This window comes from Heterocephalus glaber, unplaced genomic scaffold, assembly GCF_053883595.1.
Source record: "Heterocephalus glaber isolate CG9 unplaced genomic scaffold, H.glaber_assembly_v1.0 deba00001481, whole genome shotgun sequence".
Classification (NCBI taxonomy): Eukaryota; Metazoa; Chordata; class Mammalia; order Rodentia; family Bathyergidae; genus Heterocephalus; species Heterocephalus glaber.
In genome coordinates, this window is record NW_028258317.1 from 46,061,801 (window position 1) to 46,086,346 (window position 24,546).

At 35.1% G+C, this 24,546-nt stretch overlaps 1 protein-coding gene across 2 annotated transcripts in view; it reads left to right on the forward strand.

The window, feature by feature from the left end:
• Plgrkt (plasminogen receptor with a C-terminal lysine) overlaps window positions 1-21,645 on the forward strand; it is a 53,181-nt gene extending 31,536 nt beyond the window's left edge. For both annotated transcript variants that reach the window (XM_004838243.3, XM_004838244.3), the window contains 3 exons: window positions 12,913-13,043; window positions 13,595-13,704; window positions 21,153-21,645. In XM_004838243.3, coding sequence (XP_004838300.1) covers window positions 12,913-13,043; window positions 13,595-13,704; window positions 21,153-21,274 — 363 coding nt within the window. In that variant the 3' untranslated portion in view covers window positions 21,275-21,645. The remainder of the gene's footprint in view (window positions 1-12,912; window positions 13,044-13,594; window positions 13,705-21,152) is intronic.
• Window positions 21,646-24,546: the final 2,901 nt, after the last annotated feature.

The window sequence follows — 24,546 nt, forward strand, 5'->3', positions numbered from 1 at the left end:
TAACAGAACGACACAAAAAATCAATGAAGCTAAGAGTTGGTTCTTCAAAAGAATAAACAGAATTGACAAACCCTTAGCCAACCTTATCAGAAAAATGAAACAAAAAGCCAAAATCCATGCAATTCGGAATGAAAAGAGTGAAATTACAAGAGATCCAGCAGAAATCCAGAGGATCATTAATACCTAAACCCCAGAAGAAATGGACAGATTCTTAGATATGTATTAATTACCAAAGCTGAACAAAGAAGACCTAAAAATTCTAAACAACCCTATGTCAACCAATGAAATTGAACATGTAATTAAAAACTTACCAACTAAGAAAAACCCGGGTCCTGATGGTTTCACTGTTGAATTCCAACAAAATCCAACATGCATTTATGATAAAAACCCTACAAAAAATTGGAATAGATGGTCTCTACCTCAAACTGATAGAAGCCATCTATGAAAAACCACAGCCAATATCATACTAAATGGTTAAAAACTGAAATCCTTCACACTAAAATCAGGAACAAGACAAGGATGTCCACTATCACCACTCTTGTTCAGTATACTTTTGGAAATATTAGCCACAGCAATTAGACAAGAGAAAGAAATAAAAGGAATAAAGATAGCAAATGAAGAAGTCAAATTGTCATTATTTGCAGATGACATGATACTCTATATAGAAGACCCCAAGAACTCCACCAAAAGTCTTCTAGACTTAATAACCAAATTCAGTAGAGTAGCTGGATACAAAGTCAACACACAAAAATCAATAGCTTTCCTCTACACGAACAACAGACTCACTGAGACAGAAATAGGGCAAACAATTCCTTTCACAAAAGCATCCAAAAAAATGAAATACCTAGGAATCAACCTAACAAAAGAAATCAAAGACCTTTTCTCTCAAAACTATAGCACTCTGAAAAGAGAGATTAAAGATGATATCAGAAAGTGGAAAAACATCCTTTGGTCCTGGGTAGCAAGGATCAACATAGTGAAAATGCCCATCCTTCCAAAACTGCTATATAGATTCAATGCAGCCCCAATTGAAATCCCAGCTTCATACTTCATGGACCTTGAGAAAACAATCCAAATATTCATTTGGAACAAGAAGAGACCCAGAATAGCAAAAGCAATTCTAGGCAACAGAGACATGGGAGGGGGTATCACAACCCCCAACTTGAAACTATACTACAAAGCTAGTGTGATAAAAACAGCATGGTACTGGCAAAGAAACAGACCTGAGAACCAGTGGAACAGATCAGAAGATGGAGAAACAACTCCAGACACACTCAGTTATCTCATCTTTGATAAAGGAGCCAAACACCCTCATTGGAGGAAAGATAGCCTCTTTAATAAATGGTGCTGGAAAAAGTGGGTTTCATCTTGCCAAAGATTAAAACTAGACCTATATCTCTCACCATGCACTAAACTAAAATCAAAATGGATTAAAATTTAAATATTAAAATAGAAACACTGACTTGCCTGGAACAGAAGTTAAGTAGAACTCTTGAAGACATTGGTGTAGGAAAAGATTTTATGAACAAAACCTCAGTTGCCAGTGAACCAGCACAAACTATCAACAAGTGGGATCTCTTCTTATTAAAAAGCTTCTGCACTGCAAGAGAAACCACCAACAGTGTGAAGAGACGACCCACAATGTGGGAAAAAATCTTCACCTGCTGTTCCTCAGACAAAGGTCTACTACCTTGAATCTATAAAGAACTTAAAAATATCAGACCTCCCAAATTTAAAGACCCAATTCGAAAATGGGCATCTGAAATGAACAGACATTTCTCAGACAAAGAATCATTGTGGCATGATTCTTTTAATTCTTTGGGGAAGATCCCCAGCAGGGGAATAGCTGGGTCAAATGGCACTTCCAGTCCTAGTTCTTTGAGGTATCTCCACAACAATTTCCACAGTGGTCCTACCAGTCTACACTCCCACCAGCAGTGGAGCAGGGTTCCTCTTTCCCCACAGCACCACCAGCATTTGTTATTGGTTGATTTCATGATAGCAGCCATTCTTTCTGGATTGAGTTGGAATCTCAGCATTGTTTTCAGTTGCGTCTGTCGAATGACCAGTGATGTTGAACACTTTTTCACATGTTTATTTGCTATTTCTACTTCTTTGTCTGCTTTCATTGTGTCCCATAGATTCTGATATGTTGTACTGTCATTGTCATGTAATTGTAGGAACTGTCTGATTTCTTCTTTAATTTCCTCTGTAACCCACTGGTTATTCAGAAGTGTGTTGTTCAATTTCCATGTGTTTATGTAATTTTTGTGGTTTCTTTTGCTATTCATTTCCAATTTCATCACAGTATGGTCTGAAAATAGACAGGAGATAATGTCAATTCCTTTGCACTTACTGAAACACATTCTATGAGTGAGTATGTGGTCTATTTTGGAGAACGACCCATGTGCAGCTGAGAAGAATGTGTATTCTGATTTTGTGGGGTGGAAGACTCTGTAAACATCTGTTAAGTTCATTTGTTCAAGAGTTCAACTGAGTTCTAGTATTTTATTAGTTATTTTTTGTCTAGTTGATCTATTTGTGTCAGTGAGGTATTGAGGGCCCCCACTACTATTGTATTAGTGCATATGAGTTTTCATGTCCATTAGTATTTGTTTTATATAGTTGGGCACACTAGTGTTTGGTGCATAGATGTTTATGATTTTCATCTCTTCCTCTTGCATTGTTCCCTTTACAAGGCTATAGTGTCCTTCTTTGTCTCTCTTAATCAGTGTTGCTTTGAAATCCACTTGATCTGCAAAGAGGATGGCTACTCCTCCTTTTTTTCAGGTCTTGTCACATTGAATATTGTTTTCCACCCTTTAACTTTTAGTCTATGAGTTTCTTTTTGAATTAAGTGTGTTTCTTGTATGCAGAATATTGTGGGATTTTGCTTCTTGACCCATTCTGCCAGTCTATTTCTTTTGATTGGTGAATTGAGACCATTAACATTGATGGTTATAACTGATACACATTGACTTATCATTGTCATGACTTTTTCTTTTTGTTTGATTCTCCCCTTTTACACTTAATTTCTTGTTGCGCCCAGTGGATTCATTCTGCAGGGCTTCCTGGGGTTGTGATCCTCATTGTCTCTTCCTAGGATATTATCTAAAATTTTTTGGAGGGCTGGTTTAGTATTCATGAAGTTCCTAAGGTGCTCTTTGTCATGAAAGTATCTTATTTCTCCATCAATTTTGAAAGATAGTTTTTCAGAGTACCTCAATCTGGGTTGGAGGCTGTTCTGCTTTAGGGCTTGGAATACATCACTTCAAGCTCTTCTTGTCTTGAAGGTTTGCTTTGAGAAGTCTGCTGTGATTCTGATGGGCTTTCATTTGTATGTGATTTTTTTCCTTTTCTCTAACTGCTTGTAGAACTTTGTTCTTCTGTTGGGTTTCTGGAATCTTTACAATTATATGCCTATGTGTAGATTTTTTTTGATCAAGGCTATTTGGAGTCCTATATGTCTCACTTATCTGTATGTCAAGTTCTTTTCCCCTGCTTGTGAAGTTTTCTGTCATCACTTCTGTGAACAGTTTTTTTATGTCATCTGCACTCTCTCCTTTTTCTTCATTGACTCCAATCAGTCTTATTTTATTCTTTTTTGCATCATCTAGCAGCTGCTGGATTGATTTCCCATAGTCCCTTACAATTTTAAAGCAATTTTTCTTTTCCTGTTCACTAATTGCAATCTTATCTTCTATATCTGAAATTCTGTCCTCATATTGGTTCTCTGTTTTGTAGACTTCCGATGGAGTTTTTATTCTACTTGAAATCTGTTTGTATCTCTGTTATGGATTCCATTTGTTTCCTATGTTGGGATTCCATCATGCTCCTCAGCTCCTCTATGTTTTTATCTGTGTCCTCTCTAGATTTATTAATTATGTCTTGCACTATGGGCACAATCTCTGCTGTTATCTGAGAAATTATTTCTGATTTCATTTTTTTCCAGATCCTCCTTTGTTGCCAGTTCAGGGAGTCCAGGTGGTTGAGTATCAGCGCATTCCATCTCCTTTCCCTTTGGGGTTGCTTTAGGTGATCTGGAAGTCTGGTTTTTAGACTTGTTTACATGTCTTCTCATTTTGATGGGGAGGGGGTTGCTATTTGGGCCCAGATGGCTCAGCTCCTCTGTGCTGTTAGCCATGGAAAGGTGGCCCAGAAGCCCCTTGGTCTAGGCTGGGAGCAGTGGAACGGGGGCCTGGAAGCCCCTTCCTCTGGGCTTGGAGCAGTGGAACCTAGGCAAATTTTCTATAACTGAGCTATATCTCCAGCTCTTTTCTAATTTTATTTTGAGAGAGAGTCTCTCTAAGTTACCCAGGCTGGCCTTGAAGTTGTGATTCTCCTGCCTCACCCTCTCGAGTAGCTGGGATTACAGTCATGTGCCACTACAGATGGCTTCCCAAAACTTAACAAAAGTCTATCAACTTAATGATTTGTTGTTGCATTTAACTACTATTAGTTCTTAAATATATCTCATGAAATTCAAAACTCCATTAAAAATCCCAACTACAGTAAGTCCCCAATTTATGAACCAGTTCAGTTCAGGAAGAAAATTTGTAAATTGGATTCATTTGTAAGTACAGCAAAGTGAGTCTTATATAGCTTTGACACAAATAGGCAATGCAAAGCATAAAAAAAAAAAACACGCACATGAAAATACATTAAGTCCCCAACTGTAGTGCACTATTGTACACTATTGCAATTCCTGAGTTTATTATTTTTGTTTTTACTGTGGTATATCTTGAACAGATTTTCTGGTTATGCCTATGTGAGGTTCTATATGCCTCTCTTATTTGGGTACTGAATTCTTTCCCTAGATTTGAAAATTTTTCTGGTATGATTTCAATGAATAAAAATATTTTATACCTTTGGTGTTTGTTATCTTCTAGCCTTTCCTCAACTCCTGTAATTCTTAGGTTGATTTTTTACTAAGTCATCTAGCAGCTGTTGCATCCAGCTTTCATGGGTTTATCATTTTTAGGGTATTGAGTACATGATTTACTATCTCAGCCTTGTCTTAACTACATTTATGTTTATAATTCTTGATTTGACCTGTTTCCCTATCTGTGGCTATTCAGGTTGGGGTTTATTTAGCATTGTATTGAAGGGAAATTTGTGTTACTACAGAGATTAAACCTAAAATTTATTTGTTATGACTAACTCAGGATCACTTTTCTGTAGAACTTTTAATTATATAAAAATCAGAATTTTGACAACATATGAAAATAATGGTTTTGTCTGTTTCAGGAACTAATGGTTATTGTCTTATAATAATGAAATATTATTTTTAGCATATGAGAACATGAATATTGAAGTACTATTTCTCAGAAGTATATAAGTAAATCATGCATTCTTTCTATAAACTACTTTTGTTTTTTATTAAAATGAAGTTTAAACAAGAAATTTCCAACTAATTAGCATTGCAGATGAACTGTCCCATGAGTCCCTGGAGTTGAGGCTTGGAGGTTGGGGTTAAGAGAAGACTGGAAGGACCCAGAGCTAGAGAAGTAAATTGGAATAAGATTTTTAAAGGCTTTCTCATAGCCAGGAGTTAAAGAACCACTGAAAGTTTTTGATCAGAAAAGTAATATCAGATCAATTTTGGGAGAGGAATCTGGCAGTAGTTTTAAATTGTTTTTTAGATTAATGGTATAGGAAACCAAGAACAGAGGACACAAACTGGTAATAATACTTTCAGTGGTTCCACTGATGGGTAATGATGAACTGACCTGGAGCAGGGGAAAGAGGAAGGAGACTGGATTCAATAGATATGCATTTGGTACATTTTGGTTGGGTTTGGCTATCCTTCTCACAGCCCACAGGGCAGTTCAAGATGAGTCTACCATTAAACAGAGTTCTGAGATGGAGCTTTAAGTTCAGAAGTCATCAGCAAGAGGTGGCAGTTTGAGCCTGGGTGGCAATGATATTGCTAGGCACTGAGAATAGCAAGAGGAGATGACTGAGAAGGAAATTTGGGAGGAAAGTGAACAAAATAAGATTTGAAGAGGGACTTTGTCTGGAAAACGTAACAGCGCCTGTCTATTTTTAGATTTGCCTTTTCCCTTTGTATCCCAGTTATGGGAAAGAATTAAGATTTGACCTTTCTGAATTTCTAAGTTTCCTGTTCCTCCCCCACCTCCAAATGAGACACTGCTAATTTTCTTACAGAGCCAAATGCTGGGCCTGGTCTCTCCAAGGGCCCTTGGTTTAGAACTACAAATTCATACTTTTGCAGCAGAATAAAGAAGAACTCACTTCGGGAAATTATAAAATAGTTGAGTCAGCAGGACATGGTCATTATTGGGATGTTGTGGTTTCTCCCAGTTCTTGAGGTATTAGCTATGGTTCACAAGGAGTCGTGGCAGGCTAACTTTCTGAGAGTGATAGTCACTGAAATACTGCAGGCAATGAGGGCATAAAATGCTGGTGTGAAATTAGAGCTAGTAACTATGTAGGATCTATGTAGGATAGAATTATTCAGGTCAATCTATACCCCAAGTCAGTTTAGAGCTCATTATGTGCATCTTTTTAAAAAATTCTTGCATTAATTATATAGAAAGCTAAGCCTTTTGAAATGCCAAGCATATACCCTTTCTACTGTATTTCCATTTCTATATTGGCTTAATTATTCCCAGTTTATTTATAAGAGACTACAAGATTGGGTTTGGAGCAGACAGGCCTGGGTTTGAATCCCAGACTTTAAACTTACTAACTGTGACCATAGGGAAACTACTCGAGCTCTGATCTTCAGTCACCTCAACTGAGATAACATCTCTAGTGGATGGTAATGTTACTTGGATTGTTCCACCTGAAGTCCATTTTAACTCCCTTATAGCATGCCTGCCTGTACAACAAAGGGTAGAAAGCCAACGATAAAGTTGCCAAATTCCCTTCCATCTGAGTTTCATATCTGCATTTGTTCTACCAAGTATGCACCCCTGAAAAAAACTTGGAAGGTGGAAGTGAGCAGTGCAATCTTTGAGAAGACACTGGATCTTCTTGTAAGCATTGTAGTGGAGGTGAACCGTATTTTGAGAGTGGAGCTTGGTCCTGAGCCTCTCTGGCAGGAAGTAGAAACTGTGGGGTTCTCCTAGGAGAATTCCATGTTCAGGCTGAGCATTTTTCCTGGCTATTTTGTTCCTGATAGCATAGAATGAAAACTTGCCTGGCTCTCTCAGAAATTCTTAAGCTTCCAAATACCCAGTAATAGTTTTTGTTTTGTTTAAACTACTGGTTAGAGTAAATTTCATTGTCTGAAATTCATAGACTAAACTCAGGATTTGAGAAGGATCATCAGCATTTGTAACTGACACAGAACTTTCCACAAGGTTGGCCTCATCATCATCATCATCATCACCATCATTTGTATCAGCTGCCATAATAAAGTAGACACAAGCAGTCTAGAAGTTCTTAAGGATTTTCAGGTTTTACTTTTTGAAGTATATCTTGGTTCTAAGACTCTTAATTCTAAGGACTGTAGAATAGAGGTTGGTCTTTGTGCACTTTTCAGATTGACATAGTAGAACATTAACTATTAAACTAAGAAGTATGTATTCTTTCCAATGAGGAAATCCAGGATAAATAAAAATAGCCTTTTGTTTTCACTTAAGTTTGGAACTGTCTGCAACTTCAGTGAACAGTTTTTATAACATACCAGTTATTAATAGGTGCTGCACCTTTAAAGAATTTTAGATAGTGGTTGAGAAGCTTCTGTTCTTTTGTTGTTTCTTTCCCATGATCTGTCATATGTTTAATTTGTTGGCATCTTCTGATCTTGTTGAGAAAAGTGCATATTTTTGAACCTATATTTAATATAAAAAAGTTTTTGCTAAACTAAAATTCTATGTTTTGCTTATAGCAATGTTATTGTTTATAGTAAGATTTTTGTATCTGGGACTAAGAATGAGTGTAATTATGTTGTATTCTTTATCTTAATTTTCTTATCTTACTATAATTAATTTCTTATCTTACTATAATTACTTAATTTTCTTATCTTATTCTTTATCTTCTTTTTCTTAATTATGTTGTATTCTTTATATGTAGCAAGATGGTATCTACAATGCTTTTAAACCTCTGAATAGTTTACAATTTTGTTTATATTTAATTATTTTTTAAAGTCATTGATTTTTAAAAAGTGGCATTAAAAAAAAACTTCAATTAACTATGCACTTTCTCATCCAGAGTCTTCTGAAATTATTTAATGGACACCTTGCATTTAAAATGCTTATAGAAAAAATTAGTTATGCCACTTGTCACAACTTTCATTATGATTGCTTTATTATTTTAATAATGTTAGTTTCTGCTTTGTTACTTTACAAATGTTAGTTTCTGCTTTGTTTTTTTACCTGAAGCACAGATTTTTGCTTTGGGTTTTGAAGGTAATGATAATATCTCTATTAATTTAACAAAGACATAGACAAATAAAAAATATTCTCATTTTTGATAAAAAAAAACCTTTTGTGACACAGCATGTACAATAACTTTTTGAGACTAACCAGGTAAGTAAACAAAAAGACAGCTTTCATAACACATGTGATTATATATATATATTTTTTAAATTTTATTTTTGGTACCAGGGATCGAACTCGGGACCTTCCGCTTGTGAGGCAGGCGCCGGAACCACTAAGCTAAATCCCCAGCCCCATGTGATTATATTATGCATAATTTAAAAGACCACTGGAAGCTAAAAATGCAGATGTAAACTGATTTTTTTTCCCTCTGTGTTAGCCTATTTCTTGAAAATATGAAGGCTCCAATTAAAATAAAATTAGAATTGCAGTGAAGATAATTTATAGACTATCTTTACCTTCTTTTTGCTGTGCAAATATTTTATGCATCCAGATGAAATTTAATTGTTTTAATTTTTCATCAGTGGAAAAATTGGTTTAAATGTTTTGTGGACGTTGATGTAATCGCCCTTTTGGAAACTCAAGGGATTGACAAATTGCTAATTAATTTTGTGGATGTCCTTAACAATTTTTTAACAAAGAAATTGAAAAATGAAAACATTCAAGAACAAGCAGATATAACAGTTTTATGAAGGCGATAAATTATTCCCACTATGTACAACTATTTCTGATAAGATATCTCCCTTGTATTATCTTCTCTTTAAAATTAATTACATAAAAATAAAATTGTAACATATAAAAAACAAAATATTTAGAAATATTTATAGAAATAACTTGATTGTGGTTCTAATTGTTAAACTAGCATCAGAAAACCTGTAAGATCATTGGAGTGAAAAGTCAAAATCAGGAACATTTTCATTTTAAATTGTTTTGTAAACATATCAAAAGGAACAGAGATATAAAGTATTATAAACCATTTTGAAAGTCTTTTAAAATAGGATAAATAATTTTATATTTATGATTTGGGTTAAAAACTGTTAACAGTATTCACTGTACATATTGTCATTTGCTTTTATTTATTGTTATTAGTATAAATATTTGGGAAAAGTGGGGAAAATAAATGTACATCTAAAGGATACCTATTACTAGTAAATTAATAATCACACTAATTAATTATGCCTTTATGGCTATTAACAGTTTGGTAGTCATTTATTCATTTGATTTCTAAAATGTAGATAGATCTAGAACTGTGACTTAAACATAATTTTATGATGCATGGTGTAATTAAGAATATTTTAATTAAGAATTAATGTTACATTTCAATGATATCTTCATCAGGATGTTTCATGTTGCTCATGAAAAGGGTCTGCATGGATCTTTTTTAAACTCTAGGTTCAGAGTTTATTGCAAATATACAACCTTGATGATTTTTACGTATGTCGAGGTGATTGCTTCTATTCCTAACCAGACCAGATACCCAGAATATAAGATTTGCTTATAAAAATTTTAAAATAAACTTAAATTTGAGAGTACTTTTAAATTTACAGCAAAGGTATAGAGCTCCTTAGCTGTTAACATCTCACATTACTATGGTATGTTTGTTTCAACTAAGAAGCCAACACTGAAACACTATTACTAAATAAATTCCTTACTCAGGCTTCACTAATTTTTCTCTAATGTTCTTTTGCTGTCTCAGATTTCCATCCAGGATGCTACAACTTGATTCTTTAGCTTCACCTTTCTACCTATTGCCCTTTCATAATTACTCATTGGAGCCCACAATCAGAGGCTGGGAAATTAAGCTCTGCCCTTTTCAAGGAGAAAGAATGTGTATATATATGATTTTGAATTCTTCTGTACAGGATATTTGGCACTACAAGGTGCTCATCTAGATTCCTGTTATTTTCTCTCCCTAGGTCTGCCATTTCTCCAAGGAGCCCTGGTTCCTATTATTGAAGAGTAGCATTATAAACTATGGTCTAGTTGCTCAGTGTGCTTGTTTGCAAGAGGTCGCAATCACCTCTACGCCCTTCCAGTAAACAGATCTAGGAAGTACATGTACTTACACTAACCCATGTACCCATGCATATCTATAGTTTTATCTTTGCCTATACCGTGTCTACATTAAGCTAAACATGAGTTCACACTGATGTCTTTGACTCTAATACAGTAACACATGATTCATTCTAGTTTTTTCCCCTTGCTTGTTTGCAATCTCCCTCTTCAATAGTAAGAAACTTGGCTCCCACCTTTGCTATCAACTTGCTTTTTTGTTCATCTCCAACAGACATGTAAAACTTTTTCAGAATTGTTAACCTGTAACCTGTAAGAAACCGCTTTACCAATAAGAGTACATTGTTTATATATTGTTCTGTTTATCTTTAGTTTTATACTTTCTGGTCAAAACATCATTTTCCAAAGTTAGTTAGATCCTTTCCCTTTACCCATTCAGTGAGGTTATGCCATACATTTGTAATGTAATTATTTTGCCACAGTCCACATTCTCACTTTGTGTATCCTTTCACTTTTTGGCTGTTAAAAAAACTTGTATACATTGAGTTTCACTCTGTGCTGTAAAGTTTTATGCATTAGACAAGTGCAGAGTGTCCTGCATCCATCACAATTGTACCATATCCTGTTTCTGCTTTACAGAAACAGATCCCTTACATCTGGTGGGGTTTTTTGGAATTTAAAACGCAAACATTTTTATTGACAGTTTAGGGCTTAATTCCACAGAACATAAAAAAATGTGTAAGACGAGACAATGGAGTGTAAAATTGCAGCAGACAGATTAATACTCTTTACCCTCACCCTCTCCCTCAGCACTATCTGCTCCAACCTCCTCATAATCCTTCTCTAGTGCACCCATGTCCTCCCAGGCCTCAGAAAACTCCCCTTCCTCCATCCCGTCACCCATGTACCAGTGCACAAAGGCACGCTTGACATACATCAGATCAAACTTGTGGTACAGGTGAGCCCAGGCCTCAGCAATGGCTGTGGTGTTGCTCAGCATGTACATAGCCTGCTGCACCTTGGCCAGGTCTCCACCAGGATGGTAATTAATGCCAACCCTGAAGCTAGTGGGACACCAGTCCACAAACTGGATGGTATGCTTGGACTTGATGGTGGCAATGGCAGCCTTGACATCTTTGGGGACCACATCACCATGGTACAACAGGCAGCAAGCCATGTATTTACCATGGTGAGGGTCACATTTCACCATCTGGTTGGCTGGCTCAAAGCAGGTGCCTTACAAAGCCATCTATTCACAGTCTTTGAGAGTTCCCAAGGGATCCATTTCAGACTGATAGCTCTGCTTGCTTTCTGGTTGAAAAAAACCCTTAGGCTGTGAATTAGTTCATTTCAGGCAGTGGTTCTCAATCCTTGGCTGCACACTAGAAATCTTTTAACAATCTTTTAAAACGTTGTACCTGATACCACCTCTGGATCCTTATGTAATTGGTCCCACCTCGTTTAACTGGTTTAGGGTATATGTCTGGGCATGAGGACTTTGAAAAACTCCCCAGATGCTCACAGTGTAAGCCAAGGTTTAGAACCACTGACCTGAGGCTCTTCTGTATCTTCTTTGTGTCCAGATGCCTTTTGATAAAAACACAAATGATCAATTGCTGCATATACATCACTTTAAGAGACATTATTATCATGTAAGTTTTCTGAGTAGGTAATATAGCAAGGATAGATTTCACACATTATACAAAAGACATTATTTATTTTTTGCATAATAGGAAAACTGAGTCACAATGTTAGTGTTTCATCATGAATTCTATGATTGCTATCATATAGCTTTGCTAATAATATGCAACGTCAAGATTTTTGAATAAAAAAACCAAAAATACAACACATTTCTCTCTCAAGAATCCAGCTCTTTTCAAATAATGGACTTAGATTTTCATTCTGTTGTTTCTATATATTTCCTTAAAACCCATTTAATATTTAGTCTCTTTCTATATTCTGGGATGTTATCTGCCTTTTGCTCCAAAACAGTGAAAGGCACTGATTAAAGTGGCAAAGGACTTGGCATAAGAAGAAAAACATAGCAAAGAAAAACTTCTATTGATGTCACAAATACCTCTTTATCATCATATGAAAGTGTGATATGGAAGTGATACTCCAAATGAATTTTAATTAGTAATAGGACAGATTTGAAACGCAAAGTGATATCCATGCAAGTGTTAACAATAAAACCAGTGAGATATATCTGTGTTTAAAGACTCTGGTCTTTCCTCACATGTAATAGAAAAAGCTGAACATTAGATGCTTGGATAGAAGCTTCAGATTACATGCAATCATGACCGTAGGAAGCAGAAACCCAATATCAATATCTATTTTGCATACATATACCGTATATCCCAAGGAAATCTCACTGCCAAAGTGACAGATAGGGATAACTGTCCAGAGCAATGTTAGTCAATGTTTAAATGAAAATTTAAAAAATGAATCAAAGCAATTGAAGAATAAAAATCCACTGTAAACCCACACTGCTAACTCTGTATTCAGATTCAACAGATAAGTAACCACACTTTGTTTTTTGTTTTATACTCAGCTGGAAAGGCACCTAATGTTGCAGAATGAAATGAGGGAAAGACAAATGGCTATGCAGATTGCTTGGTCTCGGGAGTTCCTCAAATATTTTGGAACATTTTTTGGCATTGCAACCATCTCTTTAACAACTGGGTATGTTTGCTATTTCCTTTAAGATTTTCTTTAATAATTTACTTCTTTTTGTCTTTAGTCATATTATTAAGTTGGCTAAGACTTTGGTCCAAATCATGTATATGTAAACAAAGAAACATCTTGTAGGTTAGTTATTGGGGTTTAGCTCTGTAGAACCAGGAGGGTAGTAGTTAATTTTGTCTTTGTTTTGTAGGTTTCTTCTGTCCTTTTCTGTACTTTATAAATTAAAGAAAGGATTAACTAGATACCAAGATAGGAGGCCTCTATGGGTTTATCCCTACAGTCCTTGAATGATAGCTTTCAATCCTTATCCATTTTAAAATGAGGAATCTGAGCCTCAAAGTCAAATCAAAATAAACAAGTCATACCCCTTCCCATGAGAACTGCAGAATGTAATGAGAGGTATTGGGTAAGGAAATCTTACTGCCATAGGGAACTCAAAAGAAGTAACTTTTGAAATGGAGGACATTCTTCCAAAAAGGAGACTTAGTGTAGATATATGTATTTAGAGATTATTCCTTGATACAAGGTCTTCTTTATTCTTGAAACAGAGCAATAAAACAAAAGAAGCCAGTCTTCTTCATCCCTATAGTTCCATTAAGCTTTATCTTTGCCTACCAGTATGATTTGGGCTATGGAACTCTTCTACAAAGAATGAAAGGTAAGTCTTTGATAAACCAGAGTTCCTATTCCCTGATTCATATTCTGGTTCAAGAATCACCTCTTTATAATCCTTGATTTATGCAGATTCCAACCAAATCCTTTCTCCAATGGCCAACATTTCTGCTCTCGTTCACACAGTGGTATCTGGAGTCAGCTCACAAGAATTGATTGTTAAATTTTCAGGAATTTTGTAAACAATGAATATTAAGCACAGTCCTTTAATTTATTAAAAATCAACAGATAGACTTATAATTATATAATTATATAATAAGTAATATTAAATATATTTTAAAATAAAGATAAATACTCAGAATTCATCTGCTTCTGATTTATACTCATATACTCAGCTTATTTGCATTAATTGTATCTGTATGATAGGAATGCAGATACTATATACAAAAACAATAAAATACATCTACAACTTTGAGGTCAGTGACATCCCATGATCATGTTGGGAATACCTAAACCTTGGAAATCTGCAAATCCCAAATCAAGGATTGATTTTTTATTTTGTTAATTGCCTAGACTAGAGGTTGGCAAACTATAGCCTATGGGCTAGTTAACTATTTTTGAAAATAATTACGTCCATCCCCAATTATTTATATATTGTCTATGGCTGCTTCCCCATTACTATGACAGAACTGAGTCACTGAAATACAGACAGAAGACACCATAACCCTTAAATATTTACTCTCTTGCCATTTAAGAATATTTGCTAACCCAAGTTTCAATTTAAGAGACTAATACTAATAGTGAAGATTAAGCTTAAAAGGATGCTGTATCTATAGCCATTACATTGTGAATACCATACAATTTTGAGGAAATTTTTTTCAAATATTTAAACCTATCATCGGATTTGGCTAAACAGTTGTCCATATCATTTTCAAGTGAATAAAGTTCAAACAAATGTCATCATTGTTTCACTTTTTCCATATTTCTTAATGTAGTGCAAACACTAATAATCATCATTCATTTTGGAACAATATTCTATCACCAACTGCATTTGATGAGTGTTCAGCCAAAATCATTGAAAGAATTCAGAAAGAGGGCCGGGGATTTAGCTCAGTGGTTCTGGTGCCTGCCACACAAGCACAAGGTCCTGATTTCGATCCCCGGTACCAAAAACAAAAACAAAAAACAAAAAAACAAAAACAAACAAAAGAAAGAATTCAGTAAGAAACAAATTGCTACATGGAATTTATGATTGAATAGTGCATGTTTTATTATGTGCTATATCTTTTATATAAGTAAAATTTATAATAAATTTACATGCATTTATTTTTCTGGTGAGTTGTTAAGTATTCACTAGAAAACCCTTGCTCTAACAGGATACTGGCCCTGGAAGATGGTGCTGCTGTCACAAAAGCCATTCCAGTCCCAGGGAGATAAGGTGGCTAATTAGTCTAGGATAACCATGGTTTACAAATTCCCAACATTTTTCTGAGAGCTAAACTCTCAAAAAAATCTTAAGGTCCCTTCTTACTTAAGCCTTTAACCCAGAGTGCTTTGAAAACTGTGGTTTACCAAATTTTAAATTTTACAGTCTTGACCTTTCCTGAACCATGAGTCTACCATTTATTTCCTTATACTGGTTTGGTAAGGAAAAGGAAGAGTTGCAGACTGCTCTGAGTATTGGCCTTAAGGAGCAGAACATTTCATTCATAGGCCTAAGGAGCTGGAAGAGTTACATGGTCTTAAAAATTCCCATTTGAAAATGAAAATTCATTTTCCACACAGAAACTACAGAAAAATGTCCATTTAGAGTCAGATATTGGTATTATAGTTTGGCTTATGTTGTGGGCTAAAATTTTTGCTGACAGACAAGAAATTGATTTATAGCACTGTTGCTATAGAAAAATGTATTCTGAATTCCAAATCACGGATCTGTAGATTACCCTTTGGAATACAAACCCATTTTAAGCTGTAAACTAAATGTATAGAATTGATTAATGTTAGATATCCTTTCCATGTCCTTTTCAGTTTCATGTTATTCATCTGCTTAAGAATTGATAAGTATAGGCTCATGTTTATATAGAGATTACCATTCTATTTTTTTTGTATATCCTTTTATTGGTACATTTTAGGTATACAATATAATGACATTCATCATTGAAGATATGCACCTTTACATACTCTCTTGGTTCTTATTGTTTCCCCCTTCCCCTGCCCTCCCTTCAACCCCTACATACCTCTCTATTTACAAAGAATGTTTCCTTTTTTTAATTTTCTCATATTAATTCCATTCTCTTCTTTCCTTTCCCCTACCCCTCCCACTTCCCCTTTGCCCCTTTTCTTCCTATTTCACATTATCTATTATACCTTTTAGTCCTTATTTACACTTTCCATTTCTCACACTAGAGAAACTATTCGGTATTTACACATGTGTGTCCTATTTATTTCACTTAAGAGTATTGCCTCAATGTGCATCCACTTAGCTATAAATGTCTCTAATTTCTCATTTTTGATGGCTGAGTAGTACTCCATTTTTTTAAAAAAACCACATTTCCTTTATCCAGTCTCCAGTTGATGGGCATTTGGACGGTTTCCAAGTTTTAGCTATTACAAACTGTGCTGCTATGAACATGGGTGCACATATATCACTGTGGTATGATTCTTTTAATTCTTTGGGGAAGATCCCCAGCAGGGGAATAGCTGGGTCAAATGGGACTTCTAGTCCTAATACTTTGAGGTATCTCCATACTGATTTCCACAGTGGGTGAACCAGTCTACACTCCCACCAGCAGTAGAGCAGTGTTCCTCTTTCCCCACAGCCCTGCCAGTATTTGTTATTGGTTGATTTCATGATAGCAGCCATTCTTTCTGGAGTGAAGTGGAATCTCAGTGTTGTTTTCATTTGCAAGAGATTAGCATTCTTAATGCCTCATAAAAATAATATGTATAGTTAAGAGATATTAACTCTATTATATAGCTTTTACTTGAACATATTACTAAAAGAAAGCAAGTTTATTTTCTAGTAAGTTGGATTGTATATTGGGCAACTTTATTACAGTTCAATTGGTCTAAAATTTTTAAATTTCAAGACATTATATGAATTTCCTGTAAAAACAGTACCTGTTTAGAATCCACCAGGAAACTTATCACCCTAAGTTTAGGTTATATTTTTTCCCTGTAATTAGTAACATCAAAATATACAATCCTTGTTTAGTTGTATCTTACATGGAAAACATCTAATCTCTCATCAATGATCTACTTAATTACATAGAGTTTTATAATTATTCTTACCTACTGTTTAGAATGAAATAAAAAAGATGTTTGCAGATGGTGAAAATGCTCTTATTATTTGAAAACTGTAACCTGCTGCATTGGTTTTGGAGAAAAATTAAGAAATAATAAAGAAGGAAGCTACTCCGCCACCAACCCAAGCTCCTAGGGCAGGGAAGGTGAGCTGCGTGGGCTCCAGACCCGCCCCCCGCCCCCCCCGCCCCCCGCCCCCCCGCCATGGAAATGAGAAGACACGTAAACAAGCCACAAAAACAGACTTCTGGATCACCTACAGCAACCCCAAAAGGAAACATGATGGAACAATCTGATACTCAACCACCTGGACTCTGAACTCGCAATAAAAGAGGATCTGGGAAAAATGAAATCAGAAATAATTGCTCAGATAACAGCAAAGATTTTGCTCATGGTGCAAGACATGATTAATAAATTTAGAGAGGACACAGATAAAAAACAGAGGATCTGAGGAACATGATGGAATCCCAACATAGGAAACAAATGGAATGCATAAAACAGATACAAACAGATTTCCAGGAGATTAAAAACTCCATCGAAAGTCTGCGCAGCAGAATGAACCAATGTGAGGATTGAATTTCAGATATAGAAGAAAAGATTACAATTAGTGACCAGGAAAAGAAAAATTGCTTTAAAATTGTAAGGAACATGAGAAATTAAACCAGCAGCTGCTAGATGATGCAAAGCAGAATAACATAAGACTGATTGGAGTCAATGAAGAAAGAGGAGAGAGTGCAGATGACATAAAAAAACTCTTCACAGAAGTGATGGCAGAAAACTTCCCAAGCAGGGGGAAAGAACATGACATACAGATAAGTGAGGCATATAGAACTCCAAATAGACTTGATCAAAAAAAATCTACACATAGGCATATAATAGTTAGGATTCCAGAAATCCAACAGAACAAAATTCTACAAGCAGTGAGAGAAAAGAAACAAATCGCATACAAATGAAAGCCCATCAGAATCACAGCAGACCTCTCAATGCAAACCCTCAAGGCAAGAAGAGCTTGGAGTGATGTATTTCAAGCCCTAAAGGAAAACAGCCTCCAACCCAGATTGATGTACCCTGCAAAACTATCTTTCAAAATTGATGGAGAAATAAGATACTTTCATGAAAAAGAGCACCTCAGGAACTTCATGAATATCAAACTGGCACTCCAAAAAATTTTATACAATACCCTAGGAAAAGACAATGAGGATCACAACCCCAGGAAATTAAATACAAAGGGGGAGAGTCCAACAAAAAGAAAAAGTCATGGCAAGGCTTTTAAAACTTTTAACTTCATCTCCCTAATGAGTGTATAATTCAATCTTGTTATTGTACTGATTAGAATTTTTCTGATTCTAGAGTTGCACACCTTTCCTTGTGCTATACTGGCTATTTATCATCTTCTTATGTCTACATTTTAATTGGGTTGTCTATTAATGAGCTCTAAGAATTCTTTATATATTCTGCTCATAGGTTATATTCATTGTAAATATGGTCTGTTTAAGGACTTTCATTTTAATGATGTCATTTAAACTTCTAAATTTTGATGGAATCTCATTGATCAATTTTTTTTCTTTTATACATCATGTCTTTTGTATCCTAGGTAGTTCTTGCCTACCCTGAATTCATAAACATTTTCCCTTATAATTTCTTCTTAAAGTTTTATACTTTTAGGCTTTCATATTTAGGTTCATAGATCTCTTCAAGTTATTTTCATGTATGGAAATAAAGGGTTGAGGTTAATTTTTTATATATGGATACCAGGTGTTCTAGTGCTGTTTGCTGAAAACACTATCTCTACCTCAGCTCTTGAATTGAGTTCATAGTCTATAAAATGCTAATGTTAAATAATCTTTCAAAACTCAGTGGACCATATATGTGTGGTTCTATTTCTAGATTCTCTGTTATGTTCCAGTGATCTATATGTCTTTCCTTACACCAACACTGCCTTGATTACTGTAGCTTTAGAAGTAGTCTTAAAATTAGGTACTAAATGTCTTCCAACACTGTTTTTTTTCTTTTTACTTTTCTAAGTCCTTTGTACTCCTACATAACTTTTAAATTTCAATATCCAATTCTTCATTTATAGCAAGTATAAACAGACCTGAATTTTCATATATACCTTGTGTTTTCTAATCCTGCTAAATTCAAATACAAGTTCTAGGGGCTCCTAGAGATTTCTTAGTATTTTCTCTGTAGATGATCATTTCATCTACATATAAAGATTTTGCTTCTATCTTGCCAATCCTATCCTAATTATGTCATTTTATTGCCAGACTATTTTGGTGGGGCCTAGGTTTCAAAGTTGAATGGACAGATAAAGAGTAAGCATATCTGTCCTTGTTCCCCACCTTAAGGAGAAAGCATTGTATCTTCTCCATTTATATAAGGCGTTCTCGCTGGAAGTATGGAGTACATGTCTTTAATCTGTTGAGAAGTTTCTGTTCTACTTCTAGTCTCCTGATAGCTTTTACCATGAACAGCTGTAGAATTTAGTCCAATACTTTTTCTCCAGCTAGTGACAGGATCATGTAGCTTTTTCCTTTCCTCTGTTAAAATGATGACTTTTGGGGGTGGACCAATGCTGAACCAACACTGCCATCCCTATAACAAAACCACTTTCTACATACTGCCAGATCTGACTTCTAAGAGTTTGTTTTCTTAAACAAATTTCTATCTATGTTCATACTTTTTTCTTCTCTTTATCCAGTTTTAGGATTAGCACAATGTTGCGTTCCTAAAATGAGGGGAGAAGTGTTCCTTCTTTTTTCTGCTTTAATTGTTTGATATAATTTATCAGTTAAAATGTATATGAGCTTGCTGTTGTCATATAGGTAGGTTTTCAAGCTAGGAATATACTTTCTTTAATAGGTGCTATTCAAATTTTATATTTCCTCCAGAGTTAGTGTCATTAATTTGTCTTCCAAGATACTTCTTAGAAGTTGTCAAATTTATTTCAAAACCGATTTTTGAAATATGCTTTCTATATCCTTTTAAATTCTGTAAAATCTGTGGTAATATCTCCTAGATCTTGATATTGTAATTTTAAAAAAATGTATAATTGATATTGTGTAACAGGAAGAAAAGGTCTAAAGGAGCAGGGGAAGTGGGAGGGGTAGGGGAAAGGAAAAAAGAGAAAAGAAAAAATATGAGAAAAGGAAAAAAATGGAAACAAAGTCTTTGCAAATAGGGAAGGGTGGAGGAGGTGAAGGGAGGGCAGGGGAAGGGGAAAAAAATAAGAATCAAGATACTCATGTAATGGTACAAGATCCCAATGATGAATGTAACTGTATTTTATACCAAAAATGTACCAATAAATTTAAGGGGAAAAATAAAAGAAATAATAAGCGTTTGAATCTATGAGTTTGCTAAGTACTCTGGTTTGATCCACATACAATGTATACATAAACTTGTACTTCATTACACACAATCATAAATTGTATGTATGTATAAATAAATAAATAGTATAGTTATAGTATAGTAAAAGAGGAGTACTGATAGAAAGCATTTGCCTTCATTACCAAGGCAGGTTTATAGGATGTCAACAACATGTATTATACAATTCTTAAAAATTTTTGTTCATTTGTCTTCAACAATAAAAACTGGCAAATTTCACTGGGCTCAAAAAATTACTGCCTTTCCTACTGGTAGTTGTTTGGAAGAGAAATTTTTTATAAAAATATATATGTATGTGTGTGTATATACAGGGTAATGAATATTTAATATTATTTTGGATTTTTAAGTGATTTCAGGTGAAAGAGTAACTTTCCTGAAGAACTAGACTTTTTAGTAGTCATTATGTTGTCTTCTATCACTTAGTTTATGTTAAGGGGCAATATTGAGAAATGTGTGTAGTATCTCTATCCCAAGCCTTTACAAATACAATTAATACTGATTATCCTGACTTTGGTTCAAGGGGAAAAAATTACTTATCTTGGAGTTCTTTCTTGTCTACAGTTTAAAATGCTGTCTTCTGTCAAAAATAAATCTCTGGCACCTGACTGGTCTATGAATTTTCAAAATTCATCATTTTGTTTCCTCTGGGAGGTACACTACTTCTGAGGAAAATGGCTGAAATGTTTAACTGAGATTTAAGGATATGGCCCCATACAATGTTATAGCTTGTCAGTGGAACATGGCAATCAGGCCTCATCACAAAAACACTTTGTAATCTTTTATATTTCTGTTTTTTATTTTAAGGTGAAGCTGAAGACATACTGGAAACTGAGAAGAGCAAGTTGCAGCTGCCAAAAGGAATGATCACTTTTGAAAGCCTTGAAAAAGCTAGAAAAGAACAGAGTAAATTCTTCATAGACAAATGAAGCTCTGTTTACTGTGTGTATCTCAAAGCACAAAATTACTGGCTTGAATCATGATTTTTACAAAAATTTGTGGGGTTTTTTGGTACCAGGGATCGAACTCAGGTCCTTGCACTTGCGCAGCAGGCAGTGAAACCACTGAGCTAAATCCCAGCCCTACAACTTTTTAAATGCTCAAGATTTTGATATATAATAAATTTTATTTTAAAATATTAAAATGCAACATGAGATTTAGTGAACTATTTTAAAATAAAATTTATAACATTCAGCACAAAATCGTGGAAGTATTCTAAATAACTTTCAGATTTCCTATATGTGTATTACAAATTTCTAACTGTAAAATTAATAAATTATTTTGTTTTCAATTTCTGGAAGCAATTATCCTGCTGCTTGCAACTCTGTCACACAAACTTTCTTCATCACATTCAATTCTCACAGGTTCTCCTATTATTTGGATTTGACTTGTATCCTAGCCTTCACACAGAAAACAACCAATATTAATGATGAACATGTACACTGAACTTACTATGTAGACACTGTTCTGAGTGTTGTGTACATGTTCTTGTGATCAACCCACAAGTTCATGAGGAAGGCATCATATTATGGATATGGAAACTGAGACACAGAGAGGTTGAATTACTTGCCCAATTTGGCAGAGCTTGGATTTAAACCTAGATAATTTGATCCCAATGTCTATATTTTAAAAGGCCTTGAAAAGTTAGGTCTTCCTTAACTTTTATTTAACATGTAAGAATAGTTACAAAAAAGAATAAAAAGCAACATTCAAATAATGATTCATAGTTGTGAGAAAGGTTGGAAAGAAGGGAGATTGATTAGGATGTGCACCTTTTGCCGGGGACTTAGCTCAGTGGTTCTGCTGCCTGACTCACAAGCACAAGGTCCTAAGTTCGATCCCTGCTACCAAAAAACAAACAAAAAAGGATGCGTACCTTTTTAAATTTAGACTCATGGGAAGTTCATAAAATACTCCTATTTATACCACTCCCCCAATTACAAACCCTTTATAAAATACAATCATTCCAAAAATTTTTGATACCTATTATGTGTTAGGTACTATTATAGTCACTAGAAATACATCAGTGAATGAGTAAGAAAGCACCCTGCATTTTAGTTGGAAGAATATGTTCTAGTGAGAAATGGGAGAACAGGGGAGAGCAATAAATAAACATGGAGACATATAAGATTATTTCTGAAAGTTACAAATGTTTCAGAAGAAATGCAAAAGGATGAAGAGAAAATGATTGGGAAGATGGGGTGAGGGTACTTTATTTCTAAGACTCCAGAGACTGTCCCTCTGCAGAGGTGGCATTTGAGTTGAGACCTGAATGATGAATAAGTCAGGTAGTTCTATGAAGAGCAGCATATAAGAGCAGTGAAGGGATCTCCAAGAAAAAGAAGCCAGAAGAAAGGCTCTGAGACTTGGGATGATTCAAGAATAGAAAGGGAAAATACCAGGCTATGAAATTTAAAAGTGGAACAAGCATGAATATGATGTGCCCATACTTTTAAGAAGCTAACAATATGTGGCTTTAATAAAATTATAATTGTAGAGAACCATGGACCAAATACTGAAAGATGTCTAGAAGTTCTTCATAAAGACAAAGAGATGAAAAGTAAGGGTATCCTGGGCAGAATGAACAGCTTGTACATAGGCAGGACCATGCATGTCAAGTCCAAGGAGTTGCTCCCATTTAGATTGGCTGGGGCAGGGGATTCTTTACCTGGGGGACATTTAAAGAAAATAGCCTAGTAGCACCATTCAAATTATGAAGAGTCTTTATTGTAACACCAAAGAATTTGGACACTTTCTTGAGGGTAATATGAGTGAAAGTATTTAAATTGGGATTTTACTGGGATTAATAGGTTAGAAGGGAATGACTCCAGAACTCAAGTATTAAGGAAATGCAATGGTCCACCTGAGCACTGATCAGGGTCTGAATTAAGGGTATAGCCCTGAAGTTGGAATCAAGAATGTAAAAACAAAGACTAGCAGGACCAGGAAACTAGCTTGAAATCATAGAGAGAGGAGAAGGTGATCTGCCATCATTTAATATGCAGTGATTACCTGTGGCCCCTAGAGAACATGGGAATAAAGAAGTGATTGGAGGCTGGGGATTTAGCTCAGTGGTTTCACCGCCTGCTGCGCAAGCACAAAGACCCGAGTTTGATCCCTGGTACCAAAAAAAAAAAAAAAGTGATTGGGAGGCATATTGATGAGCTGATGGGTACCTACGTTGGTCTGTAGATCATGTCAGAATCTGCAATTGTATACTTTTGTCTTTATATTCAATCAAGCTACCCAAACTTTTCTGACATAACCTAGTTAGAGCTAACCAAGTATAGGTTAGAGGCTGACTTGGCTAAAGGCTTTATATGGGATTTGTGACTCTCTTTGGATCAGGCTTATTGGTACTGGCTTCTTGGCATTGACACTGAGTACATAAACAGTTCTATCTTAATAGAGCCTCTGCGGATAATACACACACACACACACACACACACACACTCATATTTTGTTTGGTTGCAACTCTATAGTGCAAAGCACAGCTATTAAATAATGGCTTTGTGTTGTACTATGTTAAGCATAGTCCAATTGTCCTTGGTATCGCTGATTATCCAAAACGTTTTCTCTCATATTATTGTATCATCTTTTTATTGAAAGGACAAATATTTCAGCCATTACAGACAAGCTATTTTTGGGCATCTATGTTAATTAAATACTTCTATACATTTACTGTTATCATCACTATTATTAAGCCCTAATTACCTACTAGACATCTGACATTTCCAAATACTGAAGCTTATTTGGTCTTTGTTCACCTAGCTTATAATCATCACAATTTGATACAAGAATAAAGAAATAAACATGAGAAAGTATATTAGAAGAAAAGTAAAAAGCTAAGTTCTAATCGTGAACAAAGATTTAGACATTAAAATGATAGTTACATCATACAATGTCAGTGATCACTACAGTTTTTTTGAGGGGAGGCTCTTACCTCCACTCCCCTTCCCGTGATACCCAACAAATCAATGCAGAGATTCTCCTAGCTGTATGAGTGTCATTTATGATTAAAGGATGAAAACACTGGTCCAGGAATTTTCTTCTTTTTTTGTTTAGTATCATTTTATTTTTTAATTTTTATTTTTATTAGTACATGCTTGCAGTACCCAATGATTTCATTTATTGTGGGGAGTTGGTACATGTACATAATACATCTTAATTATGTTATGGCTTGTGTCTAGATGTCCCCCCA